The sequence below is a fragment of the Parasteatoda tepidariorum genome, chromosome 10 (genome assembly GCF_982258835.1).
Source record: "Parasteatoda tepidariorum strain Cologne lab strain chromosome 10, Ptep-v5.0, whole genome shotgun sequence".
In the NCBI taxonomy this organism is placed as follows: Eukaryota; Metazoa; Arthropoda; class Arachnida; order Araneae; family Theridiidae; genus Parasteatoda; species Parasteatoda tepidariorum.
The window spans coordinates 15,228,649-15,247,315 of NC_141764.1; the positions used below are offsets into that span (position 1 = coordinate 15,228,649).

At 27.8% G+C, this 18,667-nt stretch overlaps 1 protein-coding gene and 1 long non-coding RNA gene across 2 annotated transcripts; one reads left to right on the top strand and one right to left on the bottom strand.

Moving 5' to 3' along the window:
- Window positions 1-7,651: 7,651 nt before the first annotated feature.
- On the top strand, window positions 7,652-13,588 carry LOC107442302 (uncharacterized). The gene is made up of 4 exons (XM_016055831.4): window positions 7,652-7,739; window positions 9,115-9,241; window positions 11,147-11,261; window positions 13,368-13,588. The coding sequence occupies exons 2-4, from the start codon at window positions 9,142-9,144 to the stop codon at window positions 13,495-13,497; spliced, it is 345 nt and encodes a 114-aa protein (XP_015911317.1). The 5' UTR covers window positions 7,652-7,739; window positions 9,115-9,141; the 3' UTR covers window positions 13,498-13,588.
- Window positions 13,589-15,150: 1,562 nt separating this feature from the next.
- Window positions 15,151-17,535, bottom strand: LOC147802172 (uncharacterized). Its single transcript, XR_015429821.1, has 2 exons — window positions 17,396-17,535; window positions 15,151-15,383 (listed from the first exon to the last, which is right to left on the bottom strand). It is a non-coding gene; the product is annotated as an uncharacterized LOC147802172 (long non-coding RNA).
- Window positions 17,536-18,667: the final 1,132 nt, after the last annotated feature.

Sequence of the window (18,667 nt, forward strand, 5' to 3'; positions counted from 1 at the left end):
TTATAGAATGAACGGGCTCATGATTGGTAAACAAAGACGCTTTATTTGTCAATTGTCCGAACTGTGCATTGGTATTGTTTGGTCTACAGTTTTACCATTAAGGCAAGAAAAACATGCTTTACGTCATTCCCCTTATCATTTAAATCTAAAATTAGGCAACTTACAAGCCCAAAGAAAGCAAAGGACTCTTACCGGACAATCCCCCGATAATTCAAATCTTTACGTCAAATATTAGTTCGAAAACAATCAAAGTAATATGAGTAATTAAAAAGATAAATTTGAATGGGCTTACAAAATTGTTGGATCTCTGATGTTCATTAATTCAAAATCATAATACTAAATACTGAGCAATATGAATAAAAGGCACAAAATATAACATTCGATATTAGTGACATTCATACACATTGTTGTAGTTGCAAGAGCTAATTTGATTTTATATTCTTTCAATGGCGATGGATAGTCGGAGTTGCAGCAAACCATGTCTGCTTCTTTCCACAAGCACGTCATATCTCCCATATCAATGACGCATGTGTATAGTGTGTTTTGATTAGTTTGCTACATACCTATGATGGTACTTCTCTTTTATTATACCATAAAGTTATTATGTCCGACCTTATAATACCATATCTATGGCTACCATAGGCTTATGGTATCTTGCCACATGTATGCCATGCGAATCTCTATGGTAACTATATTCCTATGGTGCCTTCTTAGAAATGAAGCATAAATTTCAATGATTACCATAGATTTATGGTATCTTGCCATATAAATATGTGTTGTTGCCATAGGTTAACATAGATTACCATAAGGAAGTCTATGACAAGTTTTCCAAAGATATGGCGGTTTCTTTTAATGTTGAAAAAAAGTGAGCCAAAGTTTTACGCTTTCGAGGAAAAATTCGCGTTAACTGTAGGTCAGTTAACTCCTTTTCTACATCATAAAAAAAAAGAATCGCGTTGGCTATTGAACAACGGATAGAACAAATCAAAGAATCGAACGGATAGAAGAATCGGGCATCCTGAAAATGCATTCAATATAATTGGAGGAATTAAACCTGTTACTTTGACGTCACCGAGCGTTTAGTTGAAGTTAAGTATATTGTTAAGTATGTATATATGTAAGTATGTATGTTGTATGCATGTTAAGCATGGATGGACCTTTAACATGCATGCATGATTTGTTTCGTTATTTTAAATAAAAACATAAGAGCAATATGCACATACTCAACAGTTGTAAATGCAGCATATGCGTCTACAACTGTTCCATAAAAAATATTTGAAAACGGCAATATATAAAGGAATATTTAAAAACAATGACTCGTTAGGATAATGTTTCTAATACGTTTTAAAATAGAATATCTTAAACTATTTGAACACAGCCATGTTGCTCTTGGTGATGATGAACACTTTGACAAAAACAGGAGTTGTTTAGCAGGAGTTACTTACTTCCTTTTACTAAAATTTTTTCTATATTTTGAAAGTTACACCTGTTTTTCAGCTTTCAAAGGTAACTTCGAAGGAATTTATGTAATTTTAATTTTCCCCGAACACAAATTAAAATAAATATATATTAATATATCTTATAACAGCATAACTATAAACACTAAACTAAAATTTGCATAATCAATATGTAGTTAGTCCCCCGAAATGTCAGAGTTTATAAAGGAGAGTTACATAGTTCTTGGGAGGAAAGCCTATGTTTACATCCATAGGCATAGTTCTGCTTTCAAAAGAAGGCGTTTCCTGATAATACTCAAAGGAGAACATCTCTTCCCATAATGCAACGAGAAAAACACGGAGGATGGCAAAGAATCGCGTGCCTGCACGCGATATAAGGCTACAAATGCATGAAAAATTTTCAGATAAAAAAAACTGAATAAACTGCGTTTTTTTTTTAAAACTCGTTTTTTTAAGGTAAATACTTTATGTAAAAATGCAACGTAAAATGGCGCGTTTGAATTTTTTACGATAAAATGCAGATATACTTTTTCATTACTGGCGATCAAGGGGGAAAAATGCATGCATTTTTGCTTTAGGAAGATAGAGAGCTTGCCATGTTTTGTTTTTAAAGTGAAGCTTTAGAATCACGAATATCATATGACGGGACTGGTTTTGTTAAATAATTTATAGCTTTAAGAAAAAAGTTGTGAGTTTGAGAACAAAAATGCAGGTTAACCTTTTTTTTTTCTGTATGTAATAAATAACGATAAGTGTTATGGAATACAATTTTGGACTATTATGGGTCAGTTAAAGATTGGCCTTTTACGAAAATAGATCAAAGTCGAATTCAAAACGAATTTTCGTTTAAAGTTTGATTTTTGAAACGTTTTTTCCAATTAATAAACAGCATTTCATCAAACATAAAGACCCTATTACTGGCAATAAATAGCAGCGGTGTTTATTAAATTTTTTACCAGTGTGATCACGTGTATATTTAACGAACCAAACGTATACTTTGAAAAGAACATGAATTGTTTGAGTAGTTAGTGTAGCACTGGAGCTATGCTTATGAGTTATTGGCGCCGGTCTGGGATTCATAAGCACACTCAACTACCCTAATTTAGATCGGAAACCTTACGATGGCTCTTATCACCACATTTCCCCACCACCTAATTATGCTTGGATTAAATTGGTTCGGTTTCGTAGTTAATGTAGCATTAGAGCTATACTTATGAGCTTTTGGCGGCGGCTTGGGATTCACATGTACTCTACACTACCATAATTTATATCGGAAGGCCGATGGGGGAAGTCGGAAGGCTTCATATCATCATCATGGATCATTATGCATCACTACATTCCTAAAAAGTCCTTTTTCGTCTCTGAAAACGGAGAAAAACTGAATTTTTTATTTAGGCTTAAAATTTTGAACACTCTCGTGATTAAATTATTGGGACTATGCTTTCCAGACTGCGGCTGCAATCAATATTTTGAGGGTCAAAAATTCAAATCTGTCGTAAAAAAGGTATGTTTATTCAGAATAAGTACGTTTTGTGTCTAAATTCGTAACTTCAATCATCGCTTGTACAAATTAATTAGCATATTTAAGGTTATGCGGCATGCAATTAAATTTCCTACGCGGTACTTTCTTTGCACATGCACATGAGTATTAAAGCACTGTTGGACCAGTTAATATAGTAAAAAAAAGGAGTGTTTCTTCTAAAAATTAATACCCAATATATTTACAAAAAAAAGAAACTTTTTATTTTATTATAAATGATGTCTGAAAATTCCTCTAAGCTACTCTATACGCTTCACTCCTTTTTTGAGGTAAATAAAGGGAAATGTAATTTTTTGTAAGAGAGCTAGCGAGAGGAATTGGTTCCAATGTGTTTTCCCACTCTAAATTGAATGAAACAAATCCCAAGACATTCGGACAAATAGTTTAGACGTTATAAGGGTTTTTACAAAAAGTACAAATTTTTAGTACTTATTCCTATTTGCGCACCTCATATCACCTATGTATTATTTTGTGTTAAATCGAATGAGAGTTTACGCGAGTCGATTGGATGAATAATTAAATGGATGAATGGAAAGAATAATTAGAAAGCATTTTTGAGTATGAAAAGCTTTTACGTGGTTTAGAACACCTTTTAAATTGCTATTTAGGAGCTATCCGAACACGTGAGAAACATTTTCCTATGAAATTTTTAATATTGAACTGAATGAATAAATTGCGAGTGAGAGGATAGTCTTAAAATTATAAGGGTTTTCTTCGTGCAATTCAAAAACAGCATACTTTATACAAAAAAAAAAAAAAAACAATTTAAACTTTTGAAATGTCAGCCCTTTTCATTCATGTTTGGTCGTATTCAATTAAACAAGAAAAAATACACTGGAAACAATACCTCACTTGTTTTTATAGCAATGCAAGGTACTCAAATAAGTAGAAAAATTGCACTTTTCGTACAAAAAATGCTTTTAACTTCTGAATTTTTTGACCCATTTTCTTGAGGGTCTCATTTCATTCAGCGTGAAAAAATAAATCGGAAAATAATCTGCCTCATTCTTTCCTGTCTAGAAATTTTTTTTTTTAATTCTCTTCCTCAAATCTCTTCCGTTTCCCACAAAAAAAAATTGAAAAGCGTGCATAGAAGAGTAGAGGAGTTTGTAGGTTTTTAGTTAGCTCAGTATTTTTAGTATAGTTAGTTTTTACTAGTTTTTTTTACATAATAATAATATGAAGAGTTTGACTGATGTAAGTGCGCAAGAGTCTCTCTTATAATTCCAGAACCGTTTGTGCTATCGTCCTGAAATTTGGACAGTGGGCAAATGGGCAATTTTGGCTCAATGATCCTGAAAATTGTTCAGAATTTTTATTTTTGAAGCGAATGTTGAGAACTGGAATTTTCATTAGTTTAGAGCTAGCATCATTTATATGAATTAAACTGCAGGAGATTCTGAGTTTTCAAGTATTTCAAAGATAGTATCAGTGATGTCTCCTTGCTTACAGCTTTCAATAATAAATTTCAAAAAAATGAGATAATCACACGTTCTATAATATCTAATTATTGTTTATTCGTTATGTAAGATAAACTCAATGATGAACGTGAACATGGTAGCATAAGTGAACTACGTCAACAATTTAGTATTTCATAAGTATAATCTAAAATCTTCCAAGCTTAAACAATCCAAACTTTTTTTTTTGCAATTATATTTTTTTGATTAAACTAAATTTAAAATTAACTATAATTGAAATAAAAAAATAAGTTGTGTAGGGGAGAGTGGGGTCAATTGTAACATTTTTTACTTAACTATTTTTAACTAACAAAAAATCCAATATATTATTAGTATTAATTGACAGACGAGTAAAGTAAACTATCCTTTACTAGAAAAAAAAAATAAATACCTTATTTTGAACGTTATTATATTAGTTATTAATAATTTTTGACAGTCGTGCACTTGTTACAATTGTCCCCACTTATGGAGTCAATTGTAACAGTTCATAAATTCAAATAAAACATAGTTAATTTTACATATTATCATAGTTGTGATACATTTTTTTATTGATCAAAATAGTAATGATATTTTAGGAGTAAAAATAATAATGAGCAGAGACCTCAAGGGTTAAACTTTTAACTTTAAAGGGTTAAAAATTTTAATTTATGCTGTGAAAGGTGATAAATAAAATAATGCACAAGCAACATAATATAAATGATATAGGAAACTATTGGTGGTTCTTAAAGAGTTAAGTAATGGTTTGTAAACATAAGATTATTTATTTTCCGCTGTTACAATCGTACCCTTTACTTATAGTTACAATCGTCCCCAAGACACCATTTCAGCTTCATTTGTTAAAAACAATGCTAGTTAATTAACAAAACTAATCTTTTTTTTGGGAAATGTTAATTAAGGTGTCCACTTACATATTCGGTTAATAATTTTTATTTGTTTAAACAAAATTACTTTGTTACAATATAATATTCTAATACCATAAAAGTACTTACGTAGCGTGAAAATATCTTTTGTGATGTAACTCTTACAAAAGTACATAAAAATGGTTGCCAGCAGGGGTGTACATGTAGATTTATAAAATACGCCTTGAGCGCCACCTAGAAACGAAATCTAGAACCCGGCACTCGAAATTTTGCTCTGTTACAATCGTACCCTGTTACAATTGACCCCACTCTCCCCTACTTATATGTAAAATTAATAAGGAAATGGTTTTGATTATTTCAAGAAGAAGGTAAAAATTTGCTATACTATTTTTTACCCCCATTTGGCTTGATAATTTTTGATAATTTACTAATTAAATTAACTTGATAATTTTACAAATTGGAATAAAAAAACTACGTACTTAAGAGCAAAATTAATGAAGAAATTATGTTAATTCATTTAGGAGAAGCGTATTAAAAATCTTCATACTATTATTATTGCCCATGACGGTTAATTCGTTTTGATATTATTTTCTAGCTGAAACAAAAAAATAAGCTAAGTTCTAAAAATCAAAATTAAAGAGAAACGATACTAATGCGTATAATTCAGAAAAAAAAGCAAAAACTCACCTTAATATTTTGAGGTTAATGATGATTTTGGTAATTGGTGCTAATTGGAATAAAAAATAAATAAATTACGTACCAAAAAGAAAAAATAACGGAGAAATGGTACTAATTCGCTTTAGAGAAAAATAAAAAATCGCCATTCAACTATTGAATCCATTGATGCTTAATTAATTGTGATAACAAATACTAATTAAAATAAAACTATAAGCTATGTACTAAGAAGCAAAACTAGTGGAGAAATGGTTCTAATTCATTTAGGAGAAAAGTAAGATTTTACCATTGACGCGAATGATTCTTAACTATTTTTACGTTTAGTTAATTTTGTTAACTTTAGTTAACTTTTGTTAACTTTTAGTTAACTTTACTGGTATTTACTGGTTAATTGGCTTTACCGGTACAATTAGTACATAATAAAACTGCATCATTACCGTATGGTTTTAATGTAATGTTAAAAGATGCCTTATACGGCTCCTGAAAGGGATAAGTAGTTGAGGAAATCGCATGATTTTGGTAAATTTTGACAACAGTTTCATATGAAATGATACCGAATCTTTAATTGGATGAGTTACAAATAACGTGTTTTGCTTAATCTAATAACGTAAAGTCACAAACGAGAGCAAATGAAAAAAATACATAAAAAATTAGAATTTTTTTAGCTTTATTGTTAATTGTATTGATATATTATTATGTTAATATTGTATGTTAATTGTATATTATATGTATTGATATATTATATGTTAATTGTATTGTATTGTGTATGTCTTTTAATTCATGCATGATTTTAATTTTTGCATGCTCAGTCCTTATTTATTTGTCACTCCGTGCAGTATTCATGTGTTCGTATCTTTTCTCACCCTGTTAGGTATTTAGCTAGTATCAAGATAAAAAAATCTTGGTTATTTTCACTTGGTATTTTTGGGAGTTTAAATTATTGAGTTTCACTAAAATTACATTGACAGTTATTTCATTTTACTTAAATTAGTATGAATTCAAATAAAATTGAATTTTTGATAACGTTATTCATGTGTTTTATATTTTTCATTATTTTAAATTGTAGTATGTTTTATTTAAATTTTGTAGTTTATTTAATTTAATTTTGATTATAACTATATTTCATTTTAATTTAGAAAAAATATTTAAATTTTTTTTAAATAATTTTTCAAATGTTTGATTATTATTTAATTATAATTACATATTATAAGTTGAGTTAAATTGTTTGAATACATCGTTTAAGATAGAGTTATTGTATGTTAAACTGATATTTAAATTTATTTTCGTATTCAAACAATTACATTTTATTTGCTTAAATTAGTATCATTGCATATTTAATATTTCATTTTATTCTGTATTTCCATCAAAAATTATTTCTTCAAAAATAAATTAGTGATGAATGCAGCCTTTTTAAACACCTGTATTTTAACTCTTTTGAATTTGCTTGACAGTCAAAATGGAGCAACTTATAAATTATAAAGGATTCATAATAATTATTAAGTTGGAAAATTCGGATAATTAAAAATAAAATGTATTTTTTTTTTGGAATTGAAGAGCTTTGTGATTACAACAAAGACATTTTCGTAATATGTTGCGTCACAATTATTAAATTACGTTGTTTTGCAATAAAATTGCATTTTATAACCAGATGATTCACGAATTCTTAGAAAGCTCTTGTTGGCAGCGCCCTCTTTAGTCAAAAGATAAAACTTCTTTTTCAGTTAATATAGAGAAAATCGCTCATTTTCGGGTAAGTGCATTTTATTTTCTTAAAAATTTGAGAATTTCTAAAAGATCATAGTTTTCAGTTTTTTAAATCAGAGGGAAAAGTTCTAGAATTCAATGAAGTTTTTATTTTTAATCTTTTTAAAAACAAATGATTCATAGCATTCATTTTTATGCATTTCCTCTGTTAGTTTTTAGAATATAGAGTTGAGATATTAATTATTTTTTTGGATTATTTTGTTGCTTTTACATTTAAAAGTATACATATAAATATTAGTTATATGTAAATATAATATTTAGTATATTATATTTCAATAATTGCAGTTTGATAAGTTACATATTATTCCAGTATAATTATAAAGTCTTTTGAAAATGAGATTTTAATATCTTGCTATTTTTTTTCTGAATCGTGAAAGTTTTTTAAAAAAATTTGAAAGCTTAAAAAACATTACACTAATATTTTTTTTAAATCTTGTTTTTAGAATCAGATATAAACATTAACAGTAGATGATAGTATTGATTTTTTTGTTTAGTTCAACAAAAATGTTAATTACAGATTTCTCTTTTAATAGATAGTTTAAAGAGAGATTATTTTGAGATTTGAGAATGTTATTTAATGACATTAAAAATTTGCTGTTCCCCTTTAATATGATAACATATCATTTTTTACTTAAAATATTTAAAAAAAATCTTTTTATTGAATTTTTATGTATGTCTTTAATTAATTTTTTTACTCGTCATTATTTTTAGATATTGTTATTTTTTGAGGAAGTTTATAATACAACTAAACTAGTAAAAGTAAGACAGAAAAAACAGCAGGCAAAGATAAGATGCGAATGAACGAATGTGGGGTGCATTACTGAATCGGCTTATCAATGAATAGTTAATGGATAAATTAAAAAAAACCCTTTTTAATCCAAAATTTTTGGTTTGGCCAAAGTTTTCCCAGTTCTTTTTAAACTCCATTATTCTAGAATTTTCACGAACGAAATTGCAACTAAAAGCATTATCACGTATATAGAAAGTTGATCTGTTAAGTTTAACATAAGAAACACAAAGTGAATAGTGAAATAAAAATTATTCTTGTATAAAGGTATGTTTAGATGGTTTCTATGCTGCATAACAGGTGATTAACATCTAACGGTTTTAGTTTTTTTACACTATATTCTTTTAATAATGGGCAAGTAAAATACTTTTTTCATTTAAAAAGAAAAATGCATTTTTTTAGAATGCCATTTTTCTGAGAAATTATTTTAAATTTTAACTTTTTTTCATTAAAAAAACTATGTTTTATTTTTTAACATTTATATTTATTTTGATTTTGAAAAATAAATGCATCGTTTTAGCAAAAAAATTTCAAAACACTAATTAAATATTTTTAATTTTAATTATTTTTGTAGGTATATCTTCATGTTTATTAAAAAAACATGTTCATAAGTTTGCTATTGTTGTATGTTATTGGAATGGCAAATGAAATTGTGAAAGGACAGCTTCATGCAAAGGAAACTAAAATTGACACTTCCGATGGTAAGCATATATTTTTTGAAATTCTGAAACTCGACTAAAATTTTCAAACTTTTAAATTAAAGATTTCGAATCTGTGTAATAGTATCTGATTGTTCTATATCTTCTTTCTTTAATTTTTCGGAACCAATTCAAAAAATACGAAAATAATATTTTTCATTGAGGAATCAAAATTCAAATTCTGATTTCTCAAGTTTGAACTCAAATTGCAGAGGTATCTAGACTGAGGAAAGGATGCCAAATTTGTCATATATTGTCCGTTACTTAATTTTTGTCTCTGAAATGAAAAAAATGAATTATCTCTGCTTTGCAGAGTCATTCCTAAAATTAATCATATTTTTTTCAGGCAAAATTATGCCAATATAATTGTGAAAATAACATTTTTGGAAAGATGTTCAGTTTGGATTAGTTTAGATTAGTTAAATTCAGTTTTTTTTAAATCTTCGTTCTTTGATAATTTTTATTAAAGTAATTTTTAAAATCCTCTAAATAAAAAGAAAAGAAATTCAAAAGAACATTATAACAAAATTTTTTTCAAATCCTCATAACATTATTGTTTCAAATTTTTGTAAAAATATCCATAAAAGTTCCAAAATTTTTCATGGCTTATTTACTTCAATTTAATAAAACAGTCTTTTACCTATTCATTTTTTTTCTTTTAGTCCTTAGCTTCGCGCCAGCATTTTATTTACTTAACTGCATGATGTAATGATAATTCTTGATCCATTAAGAGTTCCTCATCTTCATAGAAGTACTTATAATAATATATTCAAAAATGATGCAAATAGTAAAATTTAAACCACAAATTGATAATATTCCTAATAAACTTTTCATAATAGTTTAATAAGCAATAATAGATGTTGAACCATCACTTGATAACTTTAATTTCCTGGCAGTATCTCTAATATTTTTTCCACAATACTTAAAGTAGCAAAAGTTAAAATATAAATTGAGCAAAGTTTTAAGGCAGCTTTGCTTATAATTTTTCCAAATAGGGAATATTTTTAATAACTTATTCCAAGGATGTAAATAGTAAAACTTAAACCATAAATTGATAATATTAGTAATAAACTTTTCATAATAGTTTAATAAGCAATAATAGATGTTTAACCATCACTTGATAACTTTAATTTCATGGCAGTATCTCTAATATTTTTTCTACAATACTTAAAGTAGCAAAAGTTAAAATATAAATTCAGCAAAGTTTTAAGGTAGCTTTGCTTATAATCTTTCCAAATAGGGAATATTTTTAATAACTTATTCCAAGGGTGCAAATAGTAAAACTTAAACCATAAATTGATAATATTAGTAATAAAATTTTCATAATAATTTAATAAGTAATGATAAAAATTTTGAACCATAATTTGATAACTTTAATTCTTTGGCAGCATCTGTAGTATTTTTTCTACAATACTAAATGTAGTAAAGGTTAAAATATAAATTGAGCAAAGTTTCAAGGTAACTTTGCTAATAATTTTTCTAAAGATAGAAGCATTTTTAATATTTTTTTTGCAAGGGTACAAATAGTAAAATTTAAACCATAGACAAATAACATATATAATAAACTTTTCATGATAGTTTACTAAACAATAATTATTGTTGAAAAACCATTTGATAACTTTAATTTTATGACCACTTCTTTATTATTTTTTCTACAATATTTAAAGTAGTTAAGGTTAAAATATGAATTGAGAAAAATTTCAAGGTAGATTTGCTAATAATATTTCCAAGTATGGTAAAAAATAATCTTCTATTTTATGAAATCAATTTTAATTTTTATACAAAACATATTCTTTAAGTATATTTCTAAATTTTATTTTGAAGCACCGAACTCTTAAAATTAATTCCAAATATTTCAAAATTACTTTTTGTCTTTTTAACCATTATGGTTTTTTAACCGTGGTTTAGGATACTGCAACACCGAGGAATATGGAAAAATTCCAATTAGAGGAACAGGCTACAGTGATCCTAAAAAAGGCTGTAAAATTGCTGCCTGTTATGATGGAAGACTATTTGAAAAATCGTAAGTTTTTGCCATTTATAAATTATTTACTTTTAGTATACGCATGTAAAAATATTGGAATTTTTACTCCAACAATTTTGGTTCATTTGTTTGAAAATTTAACGGCTTAACTTGTATTGATATAATTATGATATTGATTGCAAACATAATAAATGAATCTAAATTTAACTGAAAAAAATTGTTTTTCTCTTTCTTTTTTTTGTTTTGGAATTTAAAATGCGTTTATGGTTAGAATTAATCAAATATCGTTGCAAATCATTTATTTTCGAATTTCATTGGGTTTCTTCACTGGATTCACTGAATTTTTTATGTAACGGTTAAATTCAGCCAAAAAGGCTTAATGGATTGTATTTATTGAGGAGGAGTTTAAATTAAATAACAATTTAATTTTTTACATTGCAGGAAGTTATATTTAAAATTGATTAAAATTGACGTTTAACTTCATTTTTAGACAATTTCATTTTTTATCACAAAGGATCACTTTCTTAATTTTATGATTCTACGCTTATTCTTGTGTGACAGATAGAGTTCTCAATAATATTTAATTTTCTGAACAAAATAACAGCTTATAGTACTCTAAAAATACAGGATTCAACATTTAACAATAAATTAAATACTATAACGGCGTGAAATTTTAAATTAAATTAGATGAAAACTGAAACTGTAGTTGAAACTGTGAGAGTGGAAAAAAACTGTTGCTTTGAGAAAACGCTCTTTAAAATTTGGAAATATCTTATTCGATTCAAAAACGTATATTTGATAAAAAAAATAAACACGTAGTTTTCTTATTTGTGTGATATTCAATTTATGTTTTTGGCGCAATAATCTCAAATGTATATGAAGTCGAAAAATACAAGGTGTCCTGCAAAGGCCGCACTTAATACATATAATTTGAAACCCTGTAAAAATAGAAATAAAGAAACTGTGTTTTTGAAAACCATTCTGAAGCTTTACCAATCATTATTGAGGTCAATAAAAGTGATGAAGGGATGAAAATAATCTAAGGGATAACTTTTTAATTCCTTTTTTTCACAGCGAATTGTTCCAATGTCTCAATAATTTAAAGGATAGAGTTAATTAATCTAAATAATCTCTGAGGATAAGCTTTAAGGAGGTTTATAGCGAAAGGCGAATGCATTCAAGTCTACAATAATAATAAACTGGTATTTTTCTTTAAAATTCACCTTTGCGCAACTTAAACAGAACAATGATTAGTCAGAGTTCGAAGATGTTTTAGATTTTATTCATCAAAGCATTCGTGCGACTCTTAATTTGACTAGTTTTTAAATATTTTCAAGAATTTAAATTGTTATTGTTATTGTTGTTAATTTACGTCGCACTAGAGCTGCACAATGGGCTATTGGCGACGGTCTGGGAAACATCCCGGAAGGTGATCCGAAGACATCCCATCACAATTTTGATCCTCTGCGGAGGGGATGGCACCCCAGCTTCGGTAGCCCGACGACCTGCGCGCGAAGTCGAGCACTTTACGGTAGCACAGTTTAACGAGGATCAATACCGCATACCCTCGGTCCCTACGCAGACTGATCCAAGTGGTCACTCACCCGCACACTGACCGTAGCCAGTGATGCTTGACTTCGGTGATCTGATGGGAACCGTGTCTTAACGATCAGTCCACTGCGGGACTCAAGAATTTAAAAAATATATGCAAAGGGTGGCCATAACGTAAAATGAGCATTAGAATTAAATGTACACATGGTTATCATACTTCTAAGAATTATTGTTGGACGAAATTAATATACAATGCAAATATACACGGAAAATAGTTTAAAAAGGAAAAACGTTATAACACTTTAACTCAATTTGTATACTATTATATTGAATTTCATATTTTCCTAAAACCTACCTATATAAGTGAATAGTGTTGTTTAATACTATAAGATCCTAAATTTGGTGTCTGCAGACATGAGACTGGAATGGTGAATCTATTGTTTGACAATTTTACTGTGGCTTTTACCTTTACGTTAATTTATTTGTCCTTAAATAAGCTTTTTCCAATAATCATTTAAGAATTATAATAAGTTTTAAAATTATTAATAATAATTTTGCATACATTTAAAAGATTATGTTTGTTTTCTATCGTAGATGTGGGAAATTTTCAGTTAAAGCTTCGTGTAGGATGATGGAAGGAGGACCGGGTCATTTCCCGGATTGTTGTCCAAAACCTTACTGCCCAAAAGATGAAAGTGGAAGAAATTATATAAACATACATTGAAGTTTGCAATAATTTCAAGTGTTTTAAATCTAATATACTTCATGTATAATTAACTGTTAATAAATTTTTAAGTCAATTTTATTTATCTCTTTTGAATGACATATGTTAAAATTATTGATAGCATACACTATGGTGATAATGATAAGAATGACGCAGGAAAATATATTTATACTATAAAAGTCTAGGAAATTACAAACATTTTGCTCATGTTCTGAATATATATTAAGCATCATATCTTTTCCTAATATTAATATATAATTTTTAAATTTGTGGTCAGATATATTATAGTATATCTATATACTACCATAAAAAACTACGCATTATACCACTAGGGCGTTCTTTTACGGTTTCTCGCAACAAGTTAGTATCTTTTGTCTATTAACTATGGTTTTTTGTACATATTTTTTTCTTTATTTATTTATCCGTTGATTTCCAATTATTTATCGTCAGAAAAATAAATTTGAAAAATAGAGAACTATAAACAAAATAAGCACTTGATTTCAAATAATTTTAAGAATACTAATTCGGTGACATAGCCACACTATCTACGTTGATCATTGCGGTTGTGAAAATATTTAAATATTAGAGAACAAATTGTCTATTGTTTAATTGATAACAAAAATAAATCAGAAAAATTCATTTTACAAACTACTCTCCTGATGCGACTAACTGAAATTTTTTAAACAAATTTTAGGATGGGAGCTAAAACCGTCCTTAGTGTCCAAATTTCAGGACCCTATCACAGTTGGTTCCAGAATTTTAAGATATTCACGACAGCGTTCCGATACAAAGATGGACAAAAATTGCGAGTAAATACAAATGAAAAGTTTGATTTACTAATTTCTCCTTCCATTTATCATAGTGTACACTATGCTTACTGTTAATGTGCTAAAAAAATAAAGTAAAAACGCGAGATGGAAAGAAATACGTAAACAAAAATAAGTTAAAGGAATTAAAGGATATAAATATGCTTATTCTTATTCGTTCAAATCATTTTTAAAATTCGTGATTTTTAAATTAATTGTACTTTAAAACAACCTTCAATATTATTAATTATTTTTTAGCTTATTTTTTAATTCTTAAAGATTATATTATTATCCTTTAAGTAAAGATATCATAAAATTTATAAATGAAACGCCATTTTATAAAATTTTATAAAGGTAAGAGTTTAGGCTTCAGCAGTGATGTTAAGTATTTTAGGTGCATTAAGTTAAAACTTAAGTTCAGGATGAAAATATAAAGCGTAAAAAAAATAAATAAATATTTAAAAAATAATAAAAATATTTTCATCAAGCTTGAACAAGCTAAATAAAGTTGATTGGAAATCAAAAACTTATTTTAATTAGCAATTAAATGCGTCACGTAGATGTAAAAACTAATTTTTACTTTTCAATGCAAATAATCATTCACTTGGTCTTAAAGTTTTTCAGTTCTTTAATTGTGCAATTGTGCTAAATTATTAGCATGATTGCATCAAAAAATATTCACAAAATAAGCATGTTAACCTGATGAAAATTTAAAATATCGCCCATAATAATTCTACAGAAAAATTTTAAAATGGGATGGAATGTTCACATATGTGAATGGTGTTATACTATGTTGGTATATTTGATAGTTTTTCGTTGTCAGCAACTCAACACACTGTCACCCAACGAACACAAACAAATTTAGCATTTTATTAAGTCTGAAAATATATAATATTACGATATCATCACTTAATAAATAGAAAGTTTAAACTGTAGTAGTAATAATAGGTAGAAACTTGCTGCAGTAATAATAGGTCGGAACTTTCTGCAGTAATAATAGGCATTTACTTCATCCTCCCCTTCTTTTCATCTTCATTAGTGAGTTGGAAGTAAGCTGGTAGGAATGTATATATATCGAATCTGAAATTAATTTTAAAAAAATTATTTTTATTTATAACAGTGAAAGTATATTCAGTACATAAAAATATATTGAGGGTGGGCAAAACAAAACTGATCACTCTGAATAACTTTTGATCTAATGATCGGATCTTGCAGTTTTAGGACTGAATTTTAATGGTTTGAGTAGGTGACCTCAAATATGCTAATTAATTAGTACGGAGGATATTTCAAATTACGAAATAAAACACAAAATAGTACTTTCTCTGAATAAGCGTACTTTTTTTTTGACGGTTTCCTGATATTTTTGGATTTGAGGGATTATAAATCTCCTGATTTAGCATTTTCCATTACGCACTCTACCATTCCAGCAAGGTTATGGGTCCTGCTTGGTTAAGCTTTTGTTATCTTTATTAGAAGCAAGTTTATTACATCACCACTGGGTCGTTTAGAAAGATTTAGGATGGGCGAAAACGTTAGCAGTTCCATATTAAAATTTCCAAAGCTAAATATTTTCAATTACAACAGCTGTGAAATAAATATGAAGGTGCTACTCATCAATAAAGTTTTCTGGGAATTTTTGGTGGCACGAAGAAGCCATTATCAACTGATGCAACACACGCTCTGAGGAAATGTGAAAAACTCGGAGTTATTCTGCTATATTTCAAGGAATTGACAAGCAGTTCCAATCGCTGATAATCGACACAGAGGACGAGAATAGTTTGCAAATTAGTCATTGAGAAAAAGAAACAAATCAATGATACAGATTTTAAAATGCCTGAAAAGCTCACATGTTTTCTAATTAATTAGAAGATTGCCAGCAAATTATGATAATTTAGTTCAAATATTTTATAGCAGGGGTTTCCAACTTGCATGAAGATGAGGGCCACAATTAAAAACACAAATAAAATATCGGGCAGCAACTTCATCAAAATTTATCGTAGGACTCTTTTATGTTTGAAGGAATATTAAATATTACTGTCCTACTGTTACCAAGTTGTAGAAAACAAAAGTATTGAATTACAAATTAAAATGAGAAGTAGATTTTTAAAAATACTTAATTGTTACTAATAATATTTTCTAAAATATTAAATAAATAAAAATTCGGGCTACAATAACTTTAATGTGCACCAATGTGTTAAACAATTAATGTGCAACATATATCCAATTGTTAAGATATAAAACTATAAAAAGGTTGATATTGAAATTTACATAGTACCACACAAAATATTCAATGAGAAAATTGAGGTTTGTCTGCCGCTACTACCAGAGAATAGATATTTACATTTAAAATTTACAAATGTGTGCGAAATATTTTAGTCCAAAATGAGTGGTTTCAAAAAAGTAAAATCGGAGAATTTCTTCGAGAAAATTTCTGATACGCACATGCTAAGTTATATTCACAAAATACAAAAAAAATTAAATAAAAAAGAGCAACATACACGATTATTTCTGTATTTGAATAAATATTTTCTCGGAGGCAGAACCAGAAAAATAAATTTCTTTAGACTGTTCACAGAAACGAGGAAATTGGTTTTTATTAACGAAAAAAGTATTTAAAACACATGTAGATTTCTTACGAAAATTGTCCACAAGAAAATGACAACTAATATATTTTAGTTCGCGGGCCACACAAAAAAGCTTCGCGGGCTGGATGCGGCCCCCAGGCCGCCAGTTGGAAAACTCTGTTTTATTGACTAGGAGATAAGGATTTTATGATTTCAAATGTATAGAAAAAGAGCTCCTAATCGAATCTGGAAGGATATAAACAAAGCAGAGAAACAGGGTTAGTTACCCGATGCTTATGCTACTTCATCTACTAAAAAGCAAGCCTATCAGAAGTTGCATGTAAATAGAAACAGTTATCGCTTCTTGGGCAATGATAAAACTGGAAATTATAATACTGGCAATGATAATACTTGCAATGAAAAAAAATTATACAAAAAGTCATTAATACGTGTGCAACAACAGAAGTTAAAGTTATAAAAATCAGCAAGTTAAGAGAAAAATTAATGGTAATGGTAAATGGTACTTACGGGATCATTCACCGTTGGAGGGGTATGTCCTGATATTGGAAAAATCTTTATAGAGTCAGTAGTTATCAGAAAACAGAAAATTGCAAGAGTCAAAAATATTATGTATTGAAACATTGTCGGTTTCCTTTTTTCTCTCTAAATACCACAACAATGGTCTGCAAAAATGAAAATTAATGCAAATGTTGGCAACAACAGACATTGAAATAATAATCAAACAATAAAATATCTAAATAATAAACAGTAATTAAATTGATGATGTCGAATTATAAAATAAATAGTAATTAACAATATGATTGTTGAAGTCAATAATGTTATGATGGTTGAATTAAATTTTAATAAAATTGTTAAATAGGATTGATACTATAAATAAGAATAGAATTGATGAAATAAATACTAGTGGAATTGATAACGTAAATAATAGGACAATTTATGAAACAAATACTAATACTATTGATAAAATAAATAATAATGGAATTGATTAAAATATTATGCTATTGAGGAATAAAATAATAATACAATTGATAAAATAATAATAGAATTGATAAAACAAAAAATACCGATTGATGCACTAAATAAAAATGTTGTTAAAAATATGTGATAAATACAATAAGTAACACTAAAATTGCTTGAATAAATAATAACAGGATTTGCTAGACTTAGTGATAATCGTTTACATCTGATAGAAGATATTGATTCAGCTGATTGCTTTATGCGCCATCGAATTCATATGGATTGTGACTACCTCAAAAATTGCCCTATAGTTTCGAACTTTATTATAATCTACTAACTCTATGAAACTTATTCTTAAGCCATGCTTTTATCATATCTCGTCATTTTGTTGGGCTACTTGTTGACAGCAGACGTCATCGCAACTGCGTATATTGGATCAAGCAAGAAATATTTAATGATAATATGATTGGTAAAATTAATAATAATTCCATTTTTAAAATAAGCAATGGTAGCATTGCCAGAAATGTTATTTGACATGTCTCCAAATTGACGGAGTTATGTTTAGGCTCAAATAAATATTTTTCTGAAATATTAAGATCGCTAAAATAAATAGTTATAAATAATGTTTGCAATTATAATGTAATTAAAATAATATACATCAATAGTTTTCATAAAATAAAAAGTAATAGAACTTATTTAAAATTGTAGAATGATTGATAAAAAAATTACTAAAGGAATGAAAAAATAAACACTATGATTGATAAAAAGTTAATATTATTCATAAAATTAATTGACGTTCTTCTGCTTCAGTTCACATGAAAA